At 48.4% G+C, this 27,250-nt stretch overlaps 1 protein-coding gene across 3 annotated transcripts in view; it reads left to right on the top strand.

Moving 5' to 3' along the window:
- The first annotated feature begins 1,325 nt into the window (after nt 1-1,325).
- The window catches only part of LOC119405995 (Na(+)/H(+) exchange regulatory cofactor-like protein nrfl-1), a 144,098-nt gene continuing 118,173 nt past the window's right edge, over nt 1,326-27,250 (top strand). For all 3 annotated transcript variants that reach the window (XM_037672819.2, XM_049419280.1, XM_037672817.2), the window contains exon 1: nt 1,326-1,975. In XM_037672819.2, the coding sequence (XP_037528747.1) occupies nt 1,592-1,975 (384 nt within the window). In that variant the 5' untranslated portion in view covers nt 1,326-1,591. The remainder of the gene's footprint in view (nt 1,976-27,250) is intronic.

Genomic DNA, 27,250 nt, shown 5'->3' with positions numbered 1-27,250 from the left:
CCGGCCGGCGTGTAGTCTCGGAGGCCATGTGCGAACCACTCGAGTTCTCACAGCAGTCGCCGGACGGCGCAACGAGCTCATGTGTCAACTCTAAGGCCCCTTCGGTAGATGATGGGCTTAAATGGCAATACGAGCTCCGTCGCGCATGCGGCGCCGTTTGGCCACCTGGAATATTCTGTTCTTCCACCGTGAAAGAAACCTTCGCTTGAGCAGGGCTATAAGGTGGGATATATAGTTGGTGTTCGATATTCGTGGAGGCTGCGTTAATTAAGCACTACACAGACCGAGAAACATCGCAAACCACCAACTGCTGTCTACTTCCCTGTCTCTTGTTTTTGGCCTATGTAGTGTTTGCTTAGCACAACTTTTGCGATGAGCGTACTCTTCCGTTCCCAAGTTGCTTTTCTCATGCTTACGCGATAACGCCAAAGGGGGTCACATTAAATGCAACCCTGTTCCTCTTCACATAAAGTAGGTAGGCCAGTCGAACAGTCAAAATGCTTCAGAAGACTAACGCTGCTTTTAAACAGACCCACGGTAGGATCTGTACCCCCGGAATGCGTACCTTTATCTATGCGCATAAACGTTCGATCGCAAATATCAAATTTCCCGCTGTGCAAGGAATTGCGAAACTGAGGCGCTGCATACGTTTTTAACAAAACACAAAATGAATGTAAAATGTTTTGTATAAAAGTAATGCATTTAAAAACACTACATGACTTAATCTTTGACTCACGTAATGTTGAAGAAACAACAATGCATGCCTGAGCACAAACTACGTCTCTCAGAGGCTACGCTTTTGTATAGCTGTTGCGTCCTGAAAGCTGTCGCATTCAACTTCCGCAAGCTCAAAACTACGTAGCAATTTTTTCGACCCCACGTCACACTTTGCTAACGCTTTCAGTAACACAGTTATAGCCAAGTTATAGCGTGAACTAGCGTGAACAACCTTCAGCAGCGTGCCCATCCACAACGCCGTGAAGCCTCTCAAAAGTAAGGCTTCCCGCTCGTAAATGTTGCTTCTCGCGAATCAACATAGAGGGCAGCAGCGGACTGCGCATTTTGTGAAAGAAAAAAATTACCGTAGAGACACGCGAACACTTGAAGATTGGCAGCGTAAAACTATGGGGAAAAAAGTCAGAATTTAAAATTCGTTAGTAGTATAAGCAGAAAAGGCTAAGAAGGCTTTTAAAGGGCTCGGCAGCCCGTGCCACTACCCCGATTCAAGGAGAATGCTCCTAGCATCCATCCATGCGTTCATTCATTTGTCGCCAGCGCCGCCAGCGGCAGGTTCTCTATCGCGGCGCCACGGGATTTTTGCCGTCAGCAGCTGGTGGACTCGCGAGCCTAGCCGATCCGGCGGTGTATCCGCGTTGCTCGCGTTGTGCGTGTGTGTGTGTCGTGAAGGTGTGCGTGCAGCAACAAGTGCGCGTGAGCTCCGAGTCTCGCCGTCGCTTGCAAATTCTGCGCGTCTCCAACCTTTTGCATTGTGCGTGCTGGCCCAACGCGCGCGCGTGTGTGCGCCCCTGCCCGTCCCCTCACATCAGCAGGCAGCATTCGTGAACGCGCCGCCGCCGAATTGCCGAAATCCATGTCGGCCGTTGCACTGTCTCCCGACGCGCCGGCAATCCGGCTCTGCCATGTCGTCAAGTGGCCCGATTACGAAGGTTTCGGCTTCAACCTGCACAGTGAGAAGTCCAAACCGGGCCAGTACTTGGGCAAGATCGACGAAGGCAGTCCCGCTCAGCTGGCCGGGTTGCGCGAAGGCGACCGCATCGTCGAGGTGAACGGCATCAACATATCGAACGAGAACCACAAGCAGGTGGTCGAGCGCATCAAGGCGGTGCCTAACGAAACCAAGCTGCTCGTGGTCGACCCCCTGGCCGACGCATGGTACAAGGAGCACAAGATTATCATCAAGAGCAGTCTGCCCACGGTCAAGCAGTGCCACAACCCGGTACCCAGACCCGGCAAGGTGAGCTGAGCTCTCTCTTCACGACTGCGTTTTCCACACTGATGGATGGAAATTCCTTTATTTTGAAGTGGGCAGTCGCAGCTCCTCCGTTGGGGGGTAGGCAGGGACATTGCCACACTACGATAATCGTTCAGTGTCTTAGAGTTTCCACTTATTTAAATAGCAGTCACTGAGGCGGTGCGCGGTCAGTACTGTGGTTTTGTCAGTCCCCCGTAAACCACCCTGATCAGGCCGCTCTGACTTCCATAGTGTGCAAATAATAGATCCGTAAGCAACGCTTCGCAATAATTCGTGCATCGTAGAGCCTGTGTGGGCCGTTCGCCCATTTATCGAAGTGCAGAACACCGCCGTGATAAGTGGTGAAGTTCTGCGCGGCAGCGCAACCAGCAGTGGACTGTCCACATCGTTCTAGGCGACCGTGTTTTAAAAGCTGCGTATTTTTTCGGAGTCTCTATTGCGTTTTTGCTTCGCGGCTGTCATGACACGATTCGGTACGGAGTCGCCCGTTGCTCGGGGGTCGCACAGCCTGACGTCGTTGCAATCCGGTCTGGCGTAGCGAAACAACCAGTCGGTGCAGCCGAACGAGATCTCGCCGCTGTCCGGGCGAGTGCGCGTTGTGTTTATTTACGCGACCCAGCGTGTGTCCGACTCACGGCCTTTTCTCCACGTGAACTCCCGCGAGAGGTGAAGGACGGGTCACACCCCCCCTCCCCCCGCCACCCTTCACTTCTGTCTTTTCTTTTTCTTTAATATTCTCGGTCATTTTTTTCTCGCTGATCCATTCCTCAAAGACGCGCACCTGTTTTAGCGAGCGCGTTTAAGTTTCGATTATCGCGGCCGTTCGCCTGCTGAGCGTACTTAGCCTTCGCGCTGTGAGTGTGCGCCTCGCGCCGTATTTTTCGCGTTACGGTTGCTCTGGTATGTTCGAGCGTGAAAACATGTAGAACGCGATGCCTTCTTCGTGGACCGATGCAATCGCGATAAGACGCAGGTTGAAAAGCTGATGCAATAAATCAATAGCCCTAGAAAAGACAGCCCTCTTTGGTCCCATATCGAACGCGTATCGATGATGATGAAATGAACTTTATTTGGTCCTGGAGAACCCCGATCAGACAACCCCCGAAGGGGGGTCCGCCGCAGTCGCTGGCCGCGCCCACGCCGGTACTGGAAGACCGTGGCCCTCCGCCCGTTCGCAGGCCTCCTGGACTGCCGACAGCTGGTGAAATCACGTGATTCGTTATACGTTGCAAGTATGACGACATTGTCGATTATGACTCGGAGAAAGATTGAGGATTTACCCCACGAGGGGAGAAGCATTTGTCGGCACTGCAGTTGCAGTTTGCGAATGAATTAAATCATTTTTTTTTTTCGTGCCATAACCACGGTACGATAAGGAGATAGGCCGTTCTAGACACCGGATTCATTTTGACCGCCTGTGTGTTCTTTAACGTGCAGCTAAATCAAGTACACAGACATGTATCTTTTCTTTTTTTTAAACTTTTATTACGTTCCCACCTAAATGCGGCAGTCAATCGAACCCCACGCCCTCGGGCTTAGCAGCGTGCAACACTCTAACCGATAAATTACTATGGTGGGCGTAGATTGTCGAACGCACGAGCGTTTTTCAACATTCCCGAGTCGGCATACCCGCCACAGTGGTCTAGTGGTTACGGTGCTCGACTGCTGACCCGAAGGTCGTGGGACCGAATCCCGGCCGCACTTTCGATGGAGGCGAAAATGCTAGAGGCCCGTGTGCTTGGATTTAGGTGCACGTTAAAGAACCCCAGGTGGTCGAAATTTCCTGAGCCCTCAACTACGGCGTGCCACATAATGACATCGTGGTTTTTTAGGACGTTAAACCTCAACAATTTTTATTATTAGTTCCCGAGTCGCTTGAGCGAGCGTTCGCAGTTCGCCCATCGTCTGTTATATGTAGCCGTCTGTCGTTCAACCTTCGCTTCGCGGCATTGGACTGTAGCTGCGCCCGTGTGCGAGGCTCGTGCGATGCGCATGGCCTCCCTAGCTACGTGTTCAAACGGCAGGAAGTATCTTCTGGCAGGAGAAAAAACGAAGAAAAAAAGAAAATATTAGCAAAACATGGCGTGAAGGCCTCGTAGAGTACAGAGTCATATCGTTCGCGTGTGATTCATTCTGCTCGCTAAATTCCTGCCTGACGGGCAAGCAGGAACATGACGACATCCGGCAGAAGGGTGCTGTTGATGCTCATGAGGGGGCGGGGCATAAGTGAAAAGCCTTGTTCTGCCGTTTCTTCTTTGTTTCTTTAATTTTTGTTTTGCTCAGCTGTGGTGAAACAACAGCGATGTCTCGACATAGCACAGCTGGCGCGCGTTTTCCTACGTGCTCAAAAGGTTTTTTTTTTGTTTTGGAGAAAAGAAAACAGAGGGGGGAAGGGGGGGGGAAGAGAGAGTCAAGGGCGTGGACTGTTACACACTGACTACACACTGTAAGCTGTTGCGAAGATTTGAAAACTTATCTGGGCATATGGGTGGGTGGCATTTGTTGACATTATAGAGTGAAAGTTAGCTGTTGACAAGAGTGAGAGTTTGTGGAATGGCCCAGTGGATTATAAGGTCCTCGGCTGCTGACCGAAAGTCGAGGGTTCGATTTCAATAGAGGCGATGAGCCCCCCCCCCCCCTCCCTCCCTCTCCTCCTGGTACGTCAATCCCCAGAATGTGATGAAGATAGGACGGAGGATATATATATATAGGAGGATATATATATATATATATATATATATATATATATATATATATATATATATATATATATATATATATATATAGTATGCATGCTTTGTACGTGAATGGGGAATGGAGGAGCCCGATACGTTTGTTAGCGCGCTCACCTGACCGTGTTGGCAATAAATTTGCGCGAGCTATCTTCGCACCCGCCGTGCCGTTCTTTTGTTGCGTCCGTCTGTAATGCTCCGGTTTTATTCTTATTCATCGACGCGTGTGCTGGCGACCTCGTTCGGAATGAAGTATGGCCGTGCTACGCCGAAGGAGGGGGCGTTCCCGATAACTGTAGCCGGTCGCGGCACGGCTGCCGCCGGTGGTCGGTCTGAAGGTTGCCGAACGCTGCCATTACAGCTCACCCGATACCGCGCCTTCGTCAAGCTGCTATCTTTATTCCGTTCCCTTCTTGTTCTAAATGCGAAAGAATCCCGCGACGCACGTGTTCACCGCGTGTGCGAAATGTAATGACGCAATACAATGGCGAAGAATGCAATACGTACAGGAAAGAGCGCCAGTGTTTATCGGCCAGACTGAGAGAGAAAAAAAAATATTTTTCTATTATTGGTAGATTACTCTTTCACAATTCCACATATCACCGAGCTTGCCACGGGTATGAGCGAGAAAACGCGCAAAAAGAAAGTGGGGGTAGCGATGCCACCTTGAAATTCCCGCAGCAGTCACTGTGACGTTATAGATTTTGATGGCGTATACTAGAGCGTAAGTAGCTCCTAATCGGTACAAATGAATTAGATTGTTCTGTGCGACCGCCCAGGCTAGCATGCCGTATAGCTGCACTAATTACGGGCATGTTGTGTACTGCTGATATATGAACCTTGTGTAATTGCACTTTCACATTTGGATCATAACAATGATGATTTTGGGCGCTTCCCGCGCTTAGTTGTGGTGTCACCCCCCCCCCCCCCACACACCCACACACCTAATATACACACGCTGGGGATGTCGTCTATGCCGCTAGGTGATGACGCAGCACAAAGAATTGCGCAGCAGCAGATCAGCCGGCAGGCCCACGCCAGTCGAGATGTGGATGGTGCAGAGGAAAGTTCAACGTTTTCTGTGGCTCGCTAAATTCGGATGCGTGACGAAAGTGCAACGTGCTCGTATCGTCGCGTGTACAGCGAAGCCACCGACCACATAGGAATAGCATTAATCGATGGGATAAATAAGGAAGGATGCCGGCAGTTTGTTGGAAAAATGCCTGATCTGGAGAGGCATCGGCAAGTGACGAGTCTGTAGAGCCTGATACGGGAGAGCTAAGATGTGTGTTGGGCAAAATATTGTAGGCGACATCGAACTGCATTCAACAGATGTAAATAAAAAATAAAAAAAGGACAGGAGTCAGGGGAACATGGAAGCTTGCGTTGAAAAATTGGTAAACAGGATTTGTGTGCTCGAGCGGACGTTTCGACGAGCGGACTTTCTCTTCAGTTGCAGCCTTGAAGAAGACAAGTCCGCTTGTCGAAACGTCAGTCTCCAGCACGCAAACCCTGCTTACCAATTTTTCAACTGAACAGATATGAAGCTTGGAGAGTTGTCCTGTTATTTCGGTGAAGATTTCACATTTCTATCTCGTTTCGTTGATTTCCTGTGACCGGTCAAAAGTAGACCATTACTTTACGGACTTCGCACGTACATAGCCAATTGCAGATATCGTCTGGTAAACCTCGCCGTATATTTTCCTTTGCATTTCTCTCTCCCTCTCTCACTCGTGATTTTTCCTTGGAAACTCTCCTCGGTTCAACGGAGTATCTCACGTTTCCAAGAAGAGCGCATAATGGCCATATTTTTTATCGCCGCACAGCGGGGGGGGTGCTCGTAACGTTTATATTCGAGCCGCAGCAGCTATACGTAGCATGGCTCGATCGTTTTCCTTTATCGCACTTTCGGTTTTCCTCGTTCGCCCAGAGGTGCGCCTACCGTCCGCTGCGGCGGCGCGCATTACGTTTCTTTTACGGGGTCACAGTTCGTCGCTGTCCGCGTGGAACTGCGGCCCGATATCGGCGCAAGCATAACGGTATACACTCGGTATCTTTCCGTGCCCCGCAGAGAGATGCCCTGAGCGGGGCCGCGTAAGAAACACCGGTAAATTCCGGACGCCATGGCATCAAATGGAGCACTGAGTAGCTGTTGGAGTCGTTGCGCGTCGCAGTCTCGCCGTTGGCCCAAGTGACACCGTGCGGCCGACTTTCGTGTCGTTTAGAGGGACACTAAAGTGGAACAATGAATCGGTTTTCATTGATAAATTGTACTCTGATAACTCTAATCGTAATCGTAGGTTTGTCACAAAAGGGGAAGAACAAGATCAAAGTTTCATTTTTCAATTTCGCGCCGACGTCACGGATTTCAAAGCGTATTTTTCGTATTTTGGCGACATTAGCACAGCTAAATTTTCTGAAACTTGGTATGTTAAGTCTATGGCCCCCTCAGAGGACAACTTCATTTTCGGCGGTTAGGAACTACGTAGGACCTAGCAGATGCCTTCAGAATAGATGACGTCACGACGTTTGGGGCGGGAATTTCGAGGTGGCGTCGCCACCAGCAGTTTCGTTTTACGCGTTTTCTCGCTAACCGAGCGTCTTCTCGCGGCAAGCATGGCGATTTCGGAATTGTAAAAGAGTAAGTTACTAATGCGAGAAAGAGCGTTTTTCTTTATATGCGTGTCGCTTTAAATGACATGGGATGGCGAAATAAGTGGAGCTCACAGAGAATTACCCGCAAATTTTACCACCTCTTTCCTTCTTATTTCTGCTTAGACCCGGTTCCGGCTCAGACTCTCCAGAATACGACTCAACTATACGCTCACTGGGACTCACGCTGACAAGAGTCGCTTGGTGATTCTTGTCAGCGTGAAGACTCATGAGAAGACTCGCTCATTTCAGCCACGTCGCTCGGACATAAACTCGTGGGTTGGTTTTAGTGAACAAACACACTGGGCCCAGTTCACCGTATGCATGACTGTCGAGAACTCTGTCATATGTCTTGGTTTTCTTTTTCTCTGCGTGTTTGTGCTGTCAGCCTTATGAACAGTACATCACCAAGCAGCCTGCCAGCAAACGTCATTGAGGGCGCTTTTGTTGTCGTTGATGATGATGTTATTATAGGAAAGGGGATGAACTTCGCGGAAATCTGGTTAGTAAGGCTGGCTATGCGATGTAGTTTTAGTTTCTATTTCTCTCCACCATGCTCGAGAAGCTGAGGGACGCGTAAACAACGCTGATGAGTTGCCGTGCCCTTTAGTACCGTATATCCAATCTATAGTGTCTGGCTTAGCCAGAGGACTGGAATCCCTGAATAGTATCCCCAGATATCTGTGGGAGCATTAGGGTATTTGTCCATTGCCAAGCTGATGTACGACAATGTTCACATTTCTTATTTGCACCGTAGACGAGTCCTCTATTGGGAACATGCGCAGTCGGAAAGTTTAGGGCTTAGGAAGCTCCTCCCTCGTGCAGAGCTATTTGAGGTGAAGCGATGAATGTGCATATGGCGTCCCTCTAATTCTCCTTCCCCCAACCGCCAGGTTATGTAATCTGGCGCTACTGTCGACTCTGCAAAGCTTCAGCACAAGGTGACTGCATAGGGGAACACTGCCTCGTCCTTGTTGGTCCGAGCATCAGGTCCGCTTCGCAGTGCGGGGGCTTATCTATATTTTGCACACGGTCCCAGTGTTCTGAATTAAGCGCCCTGGAAGAAGCTGCGTGCGCACGCAAGAAGCCAATCTTTTATTTCGTTCCTTTCATAAAGATAAGAGGCAGTCCCTACAGTGCAGGAGTGCTGCAGCTTTCTCTAACGCCATTGCACTAAAGATAAGAGTTAAGAAATAAAGGCTCCATTCGGTGCACGAGATCGTGTCAGCGGACAGGAATTTGACGTGCAAGAACGAAGAAAAATGAGCTTTTCTACTTTGCAAGCCGCGGCTTTAAAGATTATCTGTCAAGGCACATGAAAGGCCTTCTATTGTAAAGAAAACATTTGCGGAATACCTTTTGACAGACACAGGAGGAAGATCGAACTATATGTCACGTAGGAAAACCACGAAGTGATCAGGTGGTACCAGAGTCCTTCAATTTGAAGGACTCTGGTGGTACGCAGTAATTCACAGGAAGACGGCTTTATAGTTTGAACTACCTGTTGTTCCTTAACGTGCACATAAATGTACCTGGGCGTTTATTGCGTTCGCAGACGAATCGTCTCCAGATGTCACTGTCCGGTAACCTGGTACCGCGCAAACTACGTTGCGTACGCCGGAGTACCGGATACGCTAAAGATATTTCATAGTAGGAAGTTTTTTGGTTTGTCCGCAAACTTGTTGGAGTGAGTGAAAGCGTTTCGTTGACAGAGAGTTGAAGGATATCAAGGTGGGTGGGTGTGCACATGTCCCTCGGTCCAGGGCTCCAGTTTCTCTTAATACGCCTTTTTTTTTTTTTTACTTTCCTGTGCTGCCCCCTTCCGTTTTGGTTGGGTTTTGGTTGGGGCCGGGACAACCGGGATTGCCAGAACAAAAGCCTCCGAGATGAAGGGGTGTTTCGCGATTTTACCGCTAGGGGAAGGGCGCATGCGACATGGCATCGTGAAAAAGCCGGATTGTGCACATGTCTGCAAGCTTTGCATACTCTTACCGTGGCCTCCGCGATCAACTCCGGCAGCACAACGGCGCGTTGGATCTGATCGTAGGACATGTCTTCACGGGCTTAGATGACAAAGCATTATAAACACAGAAGCTTCTATAAAGAAGGAGAATATTATAAGTATGAAGATGATGATCAAGAAGAAAATGGAGAAGAGGAGGAAGATCAAATAGCCTGGATGCTAGACTGTCGTACATGATAGCAACTCCCGCTCCCCATGTTTTTTTTTTTTTCTATATGTTCTCCTGCATGGTTGTAACTAATAAGCTGCGTGGACTACCTGTCGCCGCTAGCTTTAAAAAGGGGTGCTATGCGATCGTCACGTCAGCAACAACCTGGTTTTACACCTCAAAACCACTGCGTGTACCGTGTATACAAAGCACGCTAAAAATCTTTGTCGACGCATCTCAGCAGGTTACCGTTGCCACTCCCGTGCGGTTCCTCCTCTCACTGCAGCACCGCAGTGCGCCTGGCATGCATGTATTAGCCTCTAGCAGGCGCGAAGGCTGCAGCAGGTGGTCGAGGCGGTATTGAACCGGTGTATACACAGCTATGCTATTTAGAACACGGGGAGAAAACGTCATCGGTTAAGAACCTTCAGACATGCTTCTTTCTTTCTCGATTCAGGTGACAGCGCCGCGTGGCGTGATCCATTTTGATGCACGACGCAGTACTCCGGAGGTGCAGGTGTTCCTTTGAAAGCGAGCGCGAGTGGCTCAGCGCGCGGTGCCGCGAACGGCGCTCGCTCGCTCGCACCTGGATTCGTAAGGAGAAATAATAATAATAAAAAAACACGAAATGGCGTAAAGACCAAGTGTATTCCCCCGCAACGCCCCTCAGTAACAGACGCCTCCGGTTTCCACAGAGAAACCGCGACAGTGACTGGATGATCTTTTCTTTCAGCACGAGCTCACCCACCATGGGGGTTTGTGCAGTACGCTGTGTCCTCCGACTGTCACGTTATCCTGCCCGTTGTTAACGCGCGATGGCCCTCTATATCGTATCTGCCTGTAAGGGCCGAAGGAAAACGGTGTCACGTTGATGGTTGGTGGGCCTCGGGGTTGTGTGGCGACCACCCCCGCGGCGCCCGTCTATCCCCAACGTCCGTGGCCGACTTTTTGTGCACTGACGGAGTCTTTGTATTGTTATTGACACTATATGAACGACGAAGGGTTGTTTCGGTCCCGAAACAAAGGAATTTCTTCATTAAAGGCTTACACTTAAACTGTGCGCTGCTGTATACAGGTGATTCGGCATTTCCTTATATAGGCGACGTCTTGGATTCGAGCACACTGCCGTGACATTGTTTGCTGCATAGGGCTGATCACCTTGTGAAGCGTAAATGTTTTTTTTTTTCCTGTTTCCTACGTTAGCATGTTTAGGCGCTTGCCCTATACGTTTCATTGTTAATTCAGTTTCACGAGCCGTGAGTTAGCTTTCGGGCAAAGGTGTTGAACTGCTGCAATCTCGAGGACGTGGATTGCAATACCCGGCCACTGCGGCCGCTTTCGACGGGGTAAAAATGCGAAGAAAAAAAAAACAACGCTAGATTTAAATAAATGTTCAAGAGATAAGGCGGTCAGTGTTGCTACTTGGTTCATGTTGACCTTGAACGTGCGCTTATATTGGAAGTATCGATAGAACATGCACAGAGGCACGGGTGAACAGGATGAAGCGCTATATACTTTCAACTATTTTATTTTCCGTATATTTGGACGACGCATTCAACAGCTGCGCTTCGTGTCCTGTTCACCTGTGTCTCCGTGTGTGTTATTGCGGTGCCTCCAATCAGCGCAGATTCAATCATGGGTGTCGGCAGGGGCGTGCAATATGGGCACTTGCCCTCCTCAGTTAGTGCAAGCTGCGCTATCTTTTTTTTTAAATGAATTTATAGTCGTTACCCATATCGGGCAGTCACTTCTTGTCACCGTGTCTAAATTTCTTGCTCTGTTATCTCTCTTGTAGCGTAGGCTGCACCTTGTTTCTTTCTAAATTTTATTGATTGCGTTAATACAAAAGTGCTGGTTACGTCTCCGGATAGCAAGCCAGGCGACAAACCAGGCTAACCTCTCCGGGAATTTCATTAAAAATTATTATATCTCTATCTGTGACATAGAGAGGAACACTCCGGGAAGAATAAAGCTTTAAACAAAGCTCTAAATAATACAACAGTTCTTTCGAGTAGTCCACGGGTAGCGGCGCAAGTTTTATATGTGCACAATACGAATTCCCAAGTGGGAGCGCTCAATTTTGAGGCAGTCAATGGAATCTTTCTGTTTTGCGTTAACCGGAGTTTTAGACACGGTGTACACTTTATAACGAACACCGGCAGGTGGCGGAGTTTACCGAAGTTTTAGACACAGTGTACACACAGTGTACACAGTGTACACAGGTGGCGGAGCTCCCTGACAAATCTGCCGATATATTCCCCCCCCCCCCTACTAAACAGAATAAGCTAGTATATAGCTATGATAGATGGATGAATTCATCGCGGGTACATTATCTAAGTTTCTGCATGTCTTTCCTTCATTTGCGTAAATCCAGCATTTTCTATGCCCATTCAATGTATACTTCTAACGCTCTTACATGTATTGCAACACAATAAAACACCTTGCGTTATGATGTTGCCATTTTTCGCTCTTTTGTTCGTTCCGTCTTGGTTTTGTGATTTAATAATTCCTTTCCTTCATCAATAATTCCTTTTTTTTTCTTTTTTCTTTTTTTTCGATACATTGCTGTAATACTGTTAATTCGGGCTTTATGCTTTGCTATCCGTTTTTTTTTCCCTGTTCTTTGTGTTGCAAATGTTCACCTTTACAAAGGCCTAGAACTGTTCGTGGGCCTTTCAGAACTGAATGAATGAATGAATGAATGAATGAATGAATGAATGAATGAATGAATGACATAGGTTACATAACGTATTTTTCTCCGGAAATGTTCACTGCGTTTCATTAAAAAACTCCCTCTCTTCCTCGATCGTGATCGTATACAGTACGTTGACTCGTTTCTTATTTATGAACAACGTGGTCACATATAGCCCTAATGCTATATGTGACGTCAGCGAATCTTGCGCTGAGTCATGATGCCTAGATCATGTCGTTGACGCACGTAGCTATAATGCAATATGCTCGTAGCGCTTCATAGAGAAGAGCACACTTTAGTAAAAAAAAAAAGGGGGGGGGGGGGCGAACCATCATAGTAGCAGCGGTCCTTGCACTGCATGAACAAAAGTTTCATACACTACCTCGAAATAACTTATTTTAGTAATAAGGACATAGATAGTTCTTGAAAGTCTGTTGACCTTCTTCGGAGATCGACTGGCCTCCCACTTTTTAGATGTGAAGCATCTTACAGCGGAGTTCAATCCGGTGGTGGTGTGCGGCGTGACCACCCTTACTGCGCATGCGCAAGCCCTCTCCACGCACCTCCTCCCCCTCTCCACTTCCCATTTCCCCTCCCCTTTCCCCTCACCCTATCTACTTCCTCTCTCCCCTTTTCCTCTCTCCCCTCCCCGTCTTTCCTTCTCCACTTCCCCTCTCCCCTTTGCCTCTCCACTCCCCCTCCGAAACGCGGGCTCTACATGCCGCTGCTTCGCATCGCCTCATGGTCCCCTTTAGCTGGAGATGGTGTGATTTTTTTTTTGTTGAATAACAGACTTGAGGCAGGGCATTGGGTCTGCAAGTCTGCGGACATTGCGATGGGCGTGAGGCTATATGATAAACGTTTGTTGCCTCTTCTATTTCTACATATATAGTTTATATAAAAGGAAAAGCCGATAAGAAAGCGAAGTTGGAGAAAAAAGTTCGCAGTCTTTAATATTCGAAGTCAGTAATATTCTGGTGAGTCTGAGTCTGAGTGAGTCCGGTTGAGAAAAAATTCAATGAGTCTGAGTCCGAGCGAGTCCGGCTGAGAAAAATTTTTGGGTGAGTCGGAGTCCGAGTGAATCTTAAGCGCGAAAGTATACTTTACGAGTGAGCCTCTTTTTTATTTTTTGTTTTTTTGCCGACCCATGTCCACGCCACCCCAGAATGTTGTCGACCGATAAACAAGGACATCCCATTCACTTCCATGTTTCAGCACTAACGATGAGCTGTCGTTAAGTCGATATAGACTTGCGGCCATAAGCGTGCGCAGGGTTCCCCTTCAGGGGGGGCGAAGGTTCGTCGCAGCGCCCCCCCCCCCTCCATATTATGTCAATGTATGCGGCTGCCTTTGCGCCCCTCTTCTCGCCCCCCCTACAATGTATAGGGCTGACTTTGCGCCCCCCCTTCTCGCCCCCTTGCCCCCCCCCCCCCCCTGCGCACGCCTATGCTTGCGGCAACACCGCACGAGACTGGTCCATTCGCTTACGGCAACATTCGTCGCCGGCGTTTACGTGTATTTACAAGCGAAGCTTTTATAACTCGCAGATTTCAGTGGCGGCGTCTTGCGCGAAAACCCCGTCGCTGGCGAGCGTATACGGGAAGTGCGGCCCTCAAAGCTGCGCCGGTGACTTGCGTATTTGTATGCGACGTTTTTCCAATAATTGATGCTCACTAAATCGCGGGCTTGTCTCCGATCAGCCGTTTCTTAAATGGCAGTCTCGTATTTCATTGAGGTGACTGGTTATTTCACGTTGTCGCATGTCATTGTTGCCTGTATACGAACACATGACGGTCGCTGTTGCCTGTCACCTGAAGTGTTCCGCTGCTAAGCATGTGGATGAAGGTCTAGTTTCCGGAATTGGAGGAAGGAAAATGTTGGGAGGGAGCATTGCGCAATGCGAAAGAAAGAAAGAAAGAAAGAAAGAAAGAAAGAAAGAAAGAAAGAAAGAAAGAAAGAAAGAAAGAAAGAAAGAAAGAACGTCACGCCAACCTTCGCTTGCCTCCCTTTCCCCGATAGGGCCATTGTTTCTTTTTTCTTTCTTTTTTTTTACTTACATAGTGCCACACAACCTTCCTAAGTGTTCGTGTGCATATTCTCGCGTGGTAGTGCGTATGCGCTGGAATAGCTTTTTATGATATCGCTATCCTTTATGTTTTATGCATATTTCAGTCCTGACTTGTGCCTGTCCCTCTTCGACTAATTCGCGGTCCGTATTATGCAATGAATAAATAAAACAAAATACAAGATCCACGGTCTACTGGTGCTTGACGAGCGCTGTTCCTTCACGCTTTTATGCGTGAGAGAATCTATCGAGAGTCGCGATGCGATGCTGCGGCGGTTCTAGTTCCATTGACGTCATTGTTTTTCCTCTCCTCGTTATCCTTGAACTCCTTCCGCATCGCTAATGCAGGGAGTAGTTTGCTAGAGAATTCATTACGCTGTTGAAGCCTCGCCGTTTTTCCTTCGCATGTATGAGTAGCCTCAACTATTATACCTGTACTCTTCGCTATCGTACGGACGACTTTTTTTATGTGCTCGTGAATTTATCCGCTTGCAGCGACATGAAAAGTTGTATGAAGATGTGCCTTGTGCAAAGTTATGTGAAGCTATGTCTTAGTGGCGTAGCCAGAAATGTTTTTCGGGAGTGGGGGGGAGTTCAACCATACGTTATGTTCGTGCGTGCGTTTGTATGTGCGTGTATACATACGCAAGCAAAATTGAAAAATTTCGGTGGGGGGGGGGGGGGTTGAAACCCCCCTCGAATTTTTTCAGTTTTGTGTCGATTTTCGGAAGGGGGGAGGATGGAGGGTTTGGACCCTCCCCCCCCCCCCCCCCTGTGGCTGCTATGTCTTGTGCAAAGCTTTGTAAAGCTATGCCTTGTGCATAGTTGTGTGAAATTGTCTTCTGCACGCAGAAACAGCGTGGTTGATGGGTATTAAATGCCTGGAAGGGTTGTTTTCAAGGAAGAGATAGATAGAATAGGGATTTAAAAAATAATAAAACAGGTGGTTTATCGACACACGTGAATTTGCATTCCTTTATATGGCGGTTTGGCATGAGCGCGGTACTTGGTTAAAGGAATCTGGAGAGGAGGAGCGAAGCGATCGAGGAGGAAAAAGTTGGCACCCATCGCGCGTAAAAAATAATAAACTGCGTAGTTTTCTTCGAGTGCACGGTGCCGCCGATCGTTGTTGCGAGCGACGCGAATTAGCATAGCGTCGACGCTAGCTGGGTTTAATCGATTCGGAATGGCGGCGGCGTACGCAATAGTTAAGGGATTGCAGTAAACAAGTCAGAGAAAGAAGGCACAAATGAAAAATAATTGTCTTGAAAAACGTATCCGGGAGCTATGGCTTGAGTTCGGTGAGTAACGAATATTGTTAAATAAGTAAATAGATAAGGAAATAAATATGCGTCAATGAATAACTAAATAAATGTAAATAAATTGGTTGTTAACATGCAGCAAATTCGGCAAGCGCTGATGTATATATTCGCGTTCCAATTTAGCCAGGGCGTGGTTTGTCGCAGGATTCGAACCTGCCACGTCTCCACATGTCGAGCCGATGAGGCACTGCGGTAAGCATAACGAGTGAGGCAGTACAAAAAAAGGAACACATAAAAAGAAAAAGAAAAAATCGGGAAAATGCCAAAATAAATGAAAAAATTAAACAAATACGAGGAAAAGAAGGCCGACCACAAAGATATTCGTGGAGGAAAATAAATGAAAAAAAAAAAAAAAAACGCAAGACGCCGACCCTCCGCGCTGTCGTTCTCCGTGAGAACATGCGGCGGCGTACTGCGGGGGCCTTGCGTGGTGTCCTGTAGCTAAGCCTAACGACGTTGAGGAAGGAAAGAGAAGTATAAAACACACAAACAAACATGCAAGAAAAAAAAAAAGGAATGAATGAAGTAGCGGGGGAATATCGCCCATGAGGACAGTTGTGCGAATGCCAAGGTCGCGCCGGCTTAGATGGCGAGGGCAGCTCCGCGTCGGCTGCGTTGGTGGTCGCGGATTGAGGAATGCGCACGTACGCCTGTATATATGATGGGGAATGCGTTAACGAGAAGGACGGCACACTTGAGCTCCGTGGTGCGTCGGGACATCTGGCATTGCGGTCTGAAAGTCGTCGCATCGCGACCTCGTTGTGGGAACTGTCAGGGCCCTTTTAAAGGGACCCTAAAGATTTAAAAAACAAAAGAAAGAACTCACGGGGTCCCTTGCGCATCCACCTAAGACGACTCGAAGGCGAAAGCCATCTTCTTTTTTTTCTGTTTTTTTTTTATTGAAATAGAAAATAAATCAAGGAGTTGTTGTCACCATTGCTTGGTGACGGCTACCCCTTTCCACACACACACACACACACACACACACACACACACACACACACACACACACACACACACACACACACACACACACACACACACACACACACACGCACACGCACGCACGCACACACGCGCGCGCACACACACACACACACACACACACACACACACACACACACACACACACACGATGTATTGATCTTGCCGCGCCACCCTCCGATGGCTCTGTGCACCTAGCGTGGTTTTGCACTGCCTCCGTGATCGGCGCACATTCGACTGAGCTACGATGTCATGTGAAGACGGCATCATGTGACATGACGTCACGCCAGAATTTGTCACTTCATGATGTCACAAACTTTTTCGATCTGTTCCCGTGATGATGGTTTTTGCATCACTCGTAGCGTAGCCAACCGGATATCTACCCTCCCTGTATTTTATCTACCTTTCTCTCTCTCTCTCTAGTTAGTATACTGGTTAGCGCAACGTACAATGCAGCCACACGGGGCTGTCGCGGAAGGGGAGAAAATGGGAAATATACATATGCAAGAAAAAATTCGAAAGTATATGTCCTCATAGTATATGTCATTCATAGTATATGTCCTCAGAAAAAAAAAAAAAAAACACCACCTTTGCGAGCCGCGCGCACATTCCGTTGAATTGTCGTTGCACAAGAGGTAAGAGCAGTCGCTGCAGCGGTCGTTTAATTAACGGTGATAAAAAAGGAAAGCAAAAGCAATCGGCAGACGGGCCTATCTTGGTGTAAATGCGGGTGCTGCGAAGACGACGCGGTTCTCGTGGAAAATAATGGAGAGAAGAAAAAAAAAACACCAGCCTTTTTCGCCACTACGTACACGGGCGTCGTCAGCGCGCAGCCGTTATTCGTGAAATATTTTTTTTTCTTTTTGTCTCTCATTTCTGTACAAGGCGTCCATCTGGGTCTCGTTTTCCCGCTGTGTGTGTGTGTGTGATACCGCCGTGGCGGTAATGGTAATGGTAAAAAGGACGCGCTTACCGTTGCCATCTTTTTTTTTCTGCCTTGTATAATTTCCTCTTTCCTGCGTGCGTGTGCTCATTCGTTAGTCGCTGTATACGAGACGCGCGCGCGCGCGCGCACACACACACACACACACACACACACACACACACACACACACACACACACACACACACACACACACACACACACACACACACACACACACACACACACACACACACACACACACACACACACACACACACACACACACGTGCGGCACGCTTGATTCGGTCTCACAGTGCACGCTATCGACGACCCACCGGGCGAGCAGGCAACGGCGGCCGCATGCCTGCGTGCGCTGCACTTCTTTCGGCTCGGCCCTGAAAAGAAAGAAAGAAATAAGAAAGCCGTTCCGCCAGAGTAGGTAATAAGGGCGCGATGGGCAGACACGTTGATGAAGCGCAGCTCGGGCATTTGCCGAGATATGCGCATCTTGCGCTCGTATGTATAGGTCGCTGAAGCGATCTTTTGTTAGTCCTGATTATGCGCTATTTTATGAAAACGCTACCGACGAAGAAGACGTAGAGACGAACAGAAGTAGACGAGACAAAGCGCAACTTTCAACTGATTTATTTTGTGCGTTGTTCAAATATATATCGAGTACAAGGCACACGTCAGAGTGATAAAACATACATACCCTCGCCTACACGTCATCCACCCTTCGCGTTTTCGAGGGTATGTATGTTTTATCACTCTGATGTGTGCCTCGTACTCGATATATATTTGAACAACGCACAAAATAAATCAGTTGAAAGTTGCGCTTTGTCTCGTCCTACTTCTGTTCGTCTCTACGTCTTCTTCGTCGGTAGTGTTTTCATAAAATAGCGCGTAATCAAGACTTCGACATGAACCAACTAGCCCCAATCATCGCCTTACTAGCGATCTTTTCTACAAAAGGGTTTCTTTTAAGAGAGCAGCTGTTTAGCAAATCGTTCCTTGTCTGACGAAGCAAAAGACTATCATCACCATAAACGGGTATGTGCTACAGAAATTCGGTTAATCCCACTACTCACCACTGGTCCACTAAAAAATGAAGAAGGCAACATTTAGCCCAACAGCAAATGGCTGCGAAGCTACGGCGGGGAGCCGTAGATCCCGAGTACGTATACGAGCGAATAATAGGCAACGGGAAAGGCAACAGCGGCTGCGAGAAGACCCCGAAGCGATGGAAGGCCTACGAGGGTTGCGACGTGGGCTTGTTGGTTACTCATTTGAACAGCTTTTGGTGTAGCGCGAAAGGAAACACGGACACGAGAAGGCACGAGAAGGCGCTGTGTGGTGTTATTACAATGCAGATAATGAACGCGTTGACGACATACTTGCTCTTCATGCCGCTCCAGTTTGTTTTGGACTTTTAGTGTGGAATGTTACTGTCCAAACTCGCATCTCGACGAAAACCATTAAGCAGATCTTGACGCCATCATCCTGCGCTTGTTGCGTTCGGCGGAAGTGATTTCGGACGCCGGAAGCACGTCACGAGCATCGCAGGAGTTCGGACGCCGCCACTATTGCGCGCAATTTTGTACAGCGAGCGCGGAATTCGTCAAACAACCGACCAAACGTGACTGCATACCTAACGCAGCTGTTCGCGTTAGAGTCGTTTCAATTAAATGCTGCGCCGCTGAGAGACAAATGACGCGCGCAAATGTGTTGAGCAATTGCTAACCGCGTCGCCACGCAGCTGCGCGGTGGGACACACGTTTGCTCTACGTAGTCTGATGGCGAACCTGCACGGATAGTCAGGAACATAGCTACCACATTATGGGTACGATATTTTCGGATCTTCATGTGTCCGCAGCATCTGCTCGTGTTAGAAACTGCGTTAAAACCATTACGAGGATCGCTTCTGTTTTGAATACGCTGCAGGCATGACTGACCCGCTTTGCTCGGGCCATTAACCGAGCGCCCGCAAGCTATATACGCATAAGTCCTGCGATCTAGGAAAGCTTGGCTTTAAGAAAATCAGCAGAATAAGACGATGATGGTGGTGTTAATAATGATGAACTCCTCCCAGGTTACGCACTGGACGTTGAACGTAAACAACTACACTCGGATACAAGTTCTTAAGAAGTCCGGAGGGGCACTGCCCAGACGACCGCAGCGCGGCGTCTGATCCCCTCCGCGACTGAAGAAATAGTCCCGCGCATGCACGCGCCGATGTTCTCCGAAGACGGAGCCACCGGCCGTCCCGCTCATGACGTCAGTACCGAGTGCGCGTCCATTGGTGCAGGCTTGTGTTCATCCGCCTTTGAGTAGGAAATGCCGCGGACGTCAAAAGTTGTATCTGACTGTAGTCTGTACATCAGAGGGCTGCTATCACAAGTTGCACTTGCGATCAGTGCGTTTTAGGTCGCAATTTCAAGCTGCGAAGCTACGTTGCGAGAAAACTTCAAGTTCCCGCTGCGGTGTCCGGCGCGTCGGCTCCTCCGTGCGACAAGCAGCGGCACGCTATCCACATTTCCCTTCGTATTCCGGCGCAGTAGTCACGTGACGAGCTGAAGTGTCGAGGCGCGCGCCGGCGCTCGCCGACCGACGGACAGGATGCGCGGGAGAGAACAGTCCTGGAGGAAAACAACACTGCGCATGTCCGTTGCTACGACAACGGACGAGCCAGGAGAAGGAAATTGACCTTGGCTTGAAGGTCAAACGCATGCACAAAGGCGTTTTCTGGGCTTGTACCGGGGGGGACGGGAGGGGGGCGGGAGATCTCGATCCCTCATAAGAATTGGGTGGTGCACGTGTGCTGAGTGATGATCGCGATCGCGTCTATCAGCTACAGATTGCGTGCGCTTGCCTCGATGGCCAGCGACACTAAATAAGCGATGACTGGCAACACAGGATGACACTTAGTTGACGCCCGAGCGACGGTTTTCTTTGTATAATAGAACCAGATGTCAAAGTGTCAAAGTCAAATATCTCACTGGGCAAGTTGGGCTTGTCTCGATTTCTTCTTTTTACGCTCTACCTCGTCGTTCGCGCGGTTCGCAGATCTTGAAGGCTATGCTTCTGCTAGCTGCACACGCCGGAAGCGATTTGGGATCTCGAGAGCACGTCTTATTCTCCACGCTTTTTACGCTATCTATACTGAGTACTCACACACCGCGGGCCAGGTTGTCTGCTCGGCAGGGTGGCTCCAACATTCAGGAAGCGGCGAAGACAGCATCGCTTTGAGACTCCTGCCGCTTGGATGTGTACAAACAAACCGCAGTGAGGTTTAGCTACTGCATCATTCATGAATTTGAATTGTCGCAACTGCGCGGGGGCCTTGTAATGAGAAGCTCACGACTGACTGTTCGAAGTATCTGCCTCGGACCACAATCCGGGAACACTCCCCACTGCTAGATGCATCGGAGTATTGACCTTTTGAAGCTCCTTCTTTGTTTGTTTGTTTGTTTGTTTGTTTGTTTGTTTGTTCGTTCGTTCCCTTCTGAGCCTTAGCCGTATTACCTTACTGACTGACAATCGCCTGTTGTTCTACTATAGCTCATTGCAGCATCTAGATTTCGTGAGGTGACGTGGGCGCATGTGCGTTACACAGTCTTCGAGCCGGTGTGTCGGCTTTTGACGCCCTTATGAATTATTCAACAATTCGAAAAAGAACAACACCGCCGTCACGTTTGAACTGCTTTCATCTCATACTTTTTCGTTCCGTCTTTTAAAGAGCAGTGGTCTGTTTTTGTACATTTTTAAAATGTGCTTCATGCATCGTACCATGACACGTGCTGCGGCGATGGAGGCTACAGATGCAAGATCGAGGATATAGATGCGTGCTAGAAACACAGGCCTCCTCCATTTGCCCGTTTTTCTCACGCTTTCGTTTCCACTCGGTTGCACCACACAAAACTCACTAAACAAGTGCAGAGGTGGGGCCCTATATTGCTCACGCGTGTGGTGAGCGGCTTGGAATTTTTCCGGCGCCTTATAGTCACTGCTTGGCAAACATCTTGAGAGACCGTTTAATGGACACAGGAGGAGACAAGAGTTCGTGATAAACAAGCATACGAAGTCACTTGTTATGGTTTTAACTATGTATGGTGATTACTGGAGTCTTACGTGTCAAAAACACGATATGGTTACGAGCAGAAGCGTAGCCAGAAATTTTTTTCGGGGGGGAAGGGGGGCTTCAAGCCATCCTTTTTGTATGTTCGTGCGTGCGTTTGTATGTGCGCGTGTATATATGCACACGCAAAATCGAAAAATTTCGGGGGGGGGGGGGTTCAATCCCCCAACCCCCCCTTCCCCCTGGCTACGCCCCTGGTTACGAGGCACGCCGTAAAGGAGAGCTCCGGAGATTTCGACCTCCTGGGGTTCTTTAACAGGCACCGAAATCTAAGCACACGGGCCTCTAGCATTTCGCCTCCACCGAAATGCGGCTTCCGCGGCCGGGATTCGATCCCGCGACCTTAGCGTCAGCATGCAGTCGAGCACAATAACAACTAAACCAACGCGGTGGGTCGGCGTGTTTTGGCGAAATACTGTGATGGGAAGAAAATGAGGGGAACGACTTCATTGAGAGTTTTTTGTTGCAAATAAAAAAAGAAGGACAGTTTGCTCCCCATGGCTGGCCAGTTGACGCAATGCTCTCACCTTGAGCTTCTCTCCTTCCTTCCTCCATGACTACTGTACATGCAGATGCATCGCGATTGATCGGTAGCGCCGTGAGAGCCAATTGTTTGGGAACTGTTGACGCGTGGGAAAATCCCTGCGTTTCCCCGATTAGCGAGGGTGACCCCTGCGCTGTTTATCTTGATAACGTGTACCGATAAGTGTGGCCTTCCTTGACTTTGCTCTCCTATACAGATTACGTGTAAGCTACGCGCCGATGTCGCCCTAAGTCAATGAGGCTTGCTGCTGGGCGAGTTGAGTATTGTCGACATATAGGGCATTGTAGCTCAATTAAGGAAATGAGATTGATGAGACGGTGTTGGTGTTGGCGCTCGCCGTGTCCGCCTTCTTCTGTTGATTTCTTCATTAATCTGAACAGTCTTATGTCTCCCTGCATGCGCCTCACATATCACCTCGTCCTGTAATCCATATGTTCTTGATGTATTGAGTGAAAGAAATGCATAGTTTCGTTCTCTGCAAAAACAACTACTACCACTATACTACTACTGCTGCTGCTGCTACTACTACTACTACTACTACTACTACTACTACTACTACTACTACTACTACTACTACTACTACTACTGCTGCTGCTGCTGCTGCTGCTGCTGCTGCTGCTGCTACTACTACTACTACTACTACTACTACTACTACTACTACTACTACTGCTGCTACTGCTGCTGCTGCTGCTGCTGCTGCTGCTGCTACTACTACTACTACTACTACTACTACTACTACTACTACTACTACTACTACTACTACTACTTCTACTGCTACATGAACAACAATTTAGGCGTCAACTCCGCAACAAGGACTGCTGTAACTTTAGTAGTTGGACTTTTCTGTAACGTGCACGGGCACAATAGCGCGTGCTTTATTGTAACGCTTGCGAGACAACTGTGGCTCGCGATGAGGAGCCTTGTCGGCACGCAGGAGTGAAACGGTGGGAGAATAATAATTATACCCTGTTCCGTATTTCGCGTCGCACTTTTTTTTCCCCACCATTCTTTTCTCTGCAGACGTCAATCCCGGCCTTCGCCGTTTCGGCATCGCTGCGTCCACGCCTCCCATTCGCACGAACCGCCTTTTTCTTCCTCTCTTTTTTCTTTTTTTCTTGCGTCCCGTCGTAACTTGCGAAGCCTTGCAGTGCGTAACACGCAAAATACTACGCTACTTTTCTGGTGGGGGTAAACGTAAACATTGCGTAAAATTTACGGGTCCTATATGATGACCGCGAAGAGGTTTTATGCGCTGCATTGATATTTTGAGGGCCTTAAAGGCGATGTGCTTCCCGTTTTCTGCAACGGGTGATGAAGCCGATCGCTGACCGTATTTGATGGGTTCTCCAGTCGAAGCATTCCTCAGCTGGACCAGGGCCATAGCCAGACATTTTTTTCGGGGGGGGGGGGGGGGTTCAACCACACTTTATGTATGTTCGTGCGTGCGTTTGTATGTGTGCATGTATATATACGCAAGCAAAACTGAAAAATTTCGGGGGGGGGGATTTGAACCCCCTCAACCCCCCCCCCCCCCCCCGTGGCTACGCCCCTGAGCTGGACACTTAACGCATCCCATTTGCATAACCAAGGCAAAGCGGAGAAATTTTGGTCGAATGAACGAAAGTATTGCGCCACATTATTCTGATCTTGTAGTGTGCTTGCCCTAATGCTAGGCAAACACTGACCCAGCCATCCCCGCCCCTAGTGGGCCTTGGCAGGGGGTTACAAGAGGGGCATTCCTCCCCCCCCTTCCCCCTCCCGCAACCACACCAGCACTTCCCCCCACCCAGGGCAACCCCCTCCCCTCGTTTCTATGCGGTAGATGATGTTAAGTAAACAGTAAAATAAACTAAAATTGCCACGATGACAACACTGAATCTAAAGCCAATGATTGAGTGCTGTACCACATTTTTGGTAGCATTCAGTTACCCGCTTCACGTCGATTCCAGCATGCATAGCGTCGGAATTCTTCCGCGATACCATCTACCTCAATGTCTATTTCTCTCTATCTCTCTATCTTATATACAGCCCTCATATAATGCAGGAAATCACGCGCACAAAGCGATGCCCGACTTTCGGTGTCGACCTACAAAAAAAAAAAAAAAAACAACGTCGGTCTTTGAGTGTGTGTCGTCGTGTCCGTCTCCGCATTTCCTTCCTGCCCCGTGTTCGAGGTGGCGAGGTCTGGGTACTGGGTGGGTGAGTGGGCGTTGTCTCGTACGTGCGTGCCATTGGGGCCGCCTCGTCGTGTAGGGTTATCTCCCATTGTTCTCGGCCGATAAGGGGGACGGACGCCCTGTGTGTCACACACACACTTTAGCGACGTGCCGAGAGACTCCGGCCTCGCGAGGGAGTTCTTACGTAATAATGTGTGTACACGCCGAGCTCTTCGCTGCTGCGCTTATCTCTCAAACGCGACGGAGAGCGGTCCTACCGCGTAACGATCCTGTTTCGTTGGAGTGTCGGCGCACTCGTAGCGCCTTCGTAACGGCGCCCAGCTTGTGCCATAGGCTAGTAAAGAAGAGGGGGAGGGGGGGCGCTCATGTGACTTCACGCGAGTTGCGAGTGCATTCCGACAGCCTACGGTCCACCGTTCGTTATGTGCCTCTTGTAAGAGTTCCTGTGTCCATCTTTGGTCGTACAGATACGGTATTCGTGGTAGGGCATTGCCCTCTTGGGTCATTTGGGCTCTACTAAGATGGCGGTGGTGCCGCTGTCGGAAAGTCGCGCATGCGCAGATCATCTGGTGAGATCGGCCCATTACGACGTGCAATCAGGCATGTCACGTGGTATGCTTTGGTATTGACGTGGTAATCAGAGAATCACGAATACTAAATAGATAGAAAGTTGGAAACTCTGATCGGACGTGTTGCAAACCGGTCTACAACTTCCTTATTGGAATATATTGCCCGGTTTCGTTGCTTTATTAGAAGTTAATTAATTAATGTTTCCTAACTAAGCAATTTAACAGAACAATAGAAAGATACTGTGACTTATTCCGCGCAATAGTCTGCAGCATGCATTTAGTTGCGTCATCATCAAGTGCGTCGGCATATCTTTAAAGTCTTACTAAAGTTAGCTGCATAGACAAAACCTTGACAAGACCTTGTATAGACGAAAGCACAGGTTACGCAACGTCGGTGCCGAGTGCGTTCTGTATCTTAACAGCACTTTTTCCAAACAGCGAAGAAAGCTTCGCCTAAACTGATTTCCAAATCACGCAGGGCCCGCATTTCTTTCTTCCATTTTTCCCCGTCTTCTTTTTAAATACGAAAGCCTTAGATGCCTTGTCAAACGCGAAAATTGACCGGCCTCTCGCGTCGTCGTCTCCCGTCGGCGGCGTCGACACGAGTGATGCGAAAAATCATCATCACGGGATGACGCCACCATCCATACGACGTCACCGTGGCGTCACAGAGCGCCAAAATTTGTGACGTCATCGTGACAACACGTGACGACGTCATCACACATCGTAGATTGGTCAACGGTAGGCCGATCACCAGGGGCGTGCCCGAGATTTTTCAATTCTGCATATATATATATATATATATATATATATATATATATATATATATATATATATATATATATATATATATATATATACAAACGCATACAAAGGCACACACGGACGTCCATTTAAGTATGGTTAAAAAAATATTCTGGCTATGCCACTGCCGATCACGGAGGCAGTTCAAAACCAGGTGAAGTGCCTCCGATCTTGGAGGCAGTGGAAAGCCACGTTGGGTGCAGAAAGCTTTCGGAGGGGGGCGGCGGAGGATCAATACATCGAGTGAGACGAAAGAGAAGGTGGCTTTCGCCTTGAAGTCGTCTTAGGTGAGTGCATAGGAGGCCCTGTGTGAGGTTTTTTTTTTTTTTTTGACGTTCGCTTTGGACAAAGAATTGTGGAGAGGCGCCCAATGGAACACTCCTGTTTCGAATTAATCGAATAAGCGGCCGCTCAAATCTCTGGAGTGGCACCTATCTCGTCTTGCACGGATGCTCGCAATCCGAACGCTTACGTCTGCTTCTCCGATAGCAGGAACAGATGTTGAATGATCTTTTCGAGAGGAGTGACAATTGTGAGATAGCAGGAAAAGGTGTGTGTGGTGTGTGTGGGTGGGGAGGGGGGGGGGCGGTTGTAACTCTAGCTGTCGCGAATCGCCGGCAGTGTCCTTGCACATTTCGCAGTGTTTGTTACAGTAAGAGCAGCAATAAAAATTATGAGATGACGATCTGGGATAAAAGACGAGGAGATGAATGGATCAATACAACGCCGTCTAACGAGAATATCTTGAGTGAGCGAGCATAAATTGACGTGTCAAAGAACAGCAACAACAAAAATCTCACAGGGCCCCTTATGCAGTGTATAGATAGATTTTCGGGCGTCTTGTCGTTCTCTCTTCGTTTCTTTTGTTTGCGCTGTTGTCTCTCTCTCTCTCTCTCTTTTTCTTTTTTTTTTGCGAATATGGAAACCTGGTGTTACTGTCTGCAATGTTGTTGCGAGTATGGCAAAATACAATTCTAATGTTTTACGTGCCAGAATCACTCATCTTTCCTACGCTATCATAAAGAAATGAGTCCTCTTGACTCTCTTTTTTGAGGTCTGACCCCCTGCCGTTATGACTCACTGTATAGTGACACGCGAACTCTCTTCGGAGATCAATATACTCCTCTCGGAGAGTCGTTGGTCGCCAAAAGAGAGTTAACGTGTCTCCTTAAAGAGAGTCATACACGTGCCAAGTCTGGAAACATCGCAAAGGGTAGCGCATACATTTTTTTTTTCTTGTTTACATGTAGGGGCCAAAGCCAAGATATGTTTATAAGGTATGCTATGTGGAAGCCTCCGGTTAATTTAGTCCGTTTGATCACCTGGGGTTCGCCAACGCGCGGTTAGGTGAGTGCGCGCGCATATATATATATATATATATATATATATATATATATATATATATATATATATATATATATATATATATATATATATATATATATATATATATATATCGCTCAAGTACAATATATGTCAAGAGTT

The sequence above is a fragment of the Rhipicephalus sanguineus genome, chromosome 9, assembly GCF_013339695.2.
Source record: "Rhipicephalus sanguineus isolate Rsan-2018 chromosome 9, BIME_Rsan_1.4, whole genome shotgun sequence".
NCBI classification, from domain to species: Eukaryota; Metazoa; Arthropoda; class Arachnida; order Ixodida; family Ixodidae; genus Rhipicephalus; species Rhipicephalus sanguineus.
The sequence above is the reverse complement of the archived record's forward strand: the minus strand, read 5'-3'. Positions and strand labels throughout refer to the sequence as shown.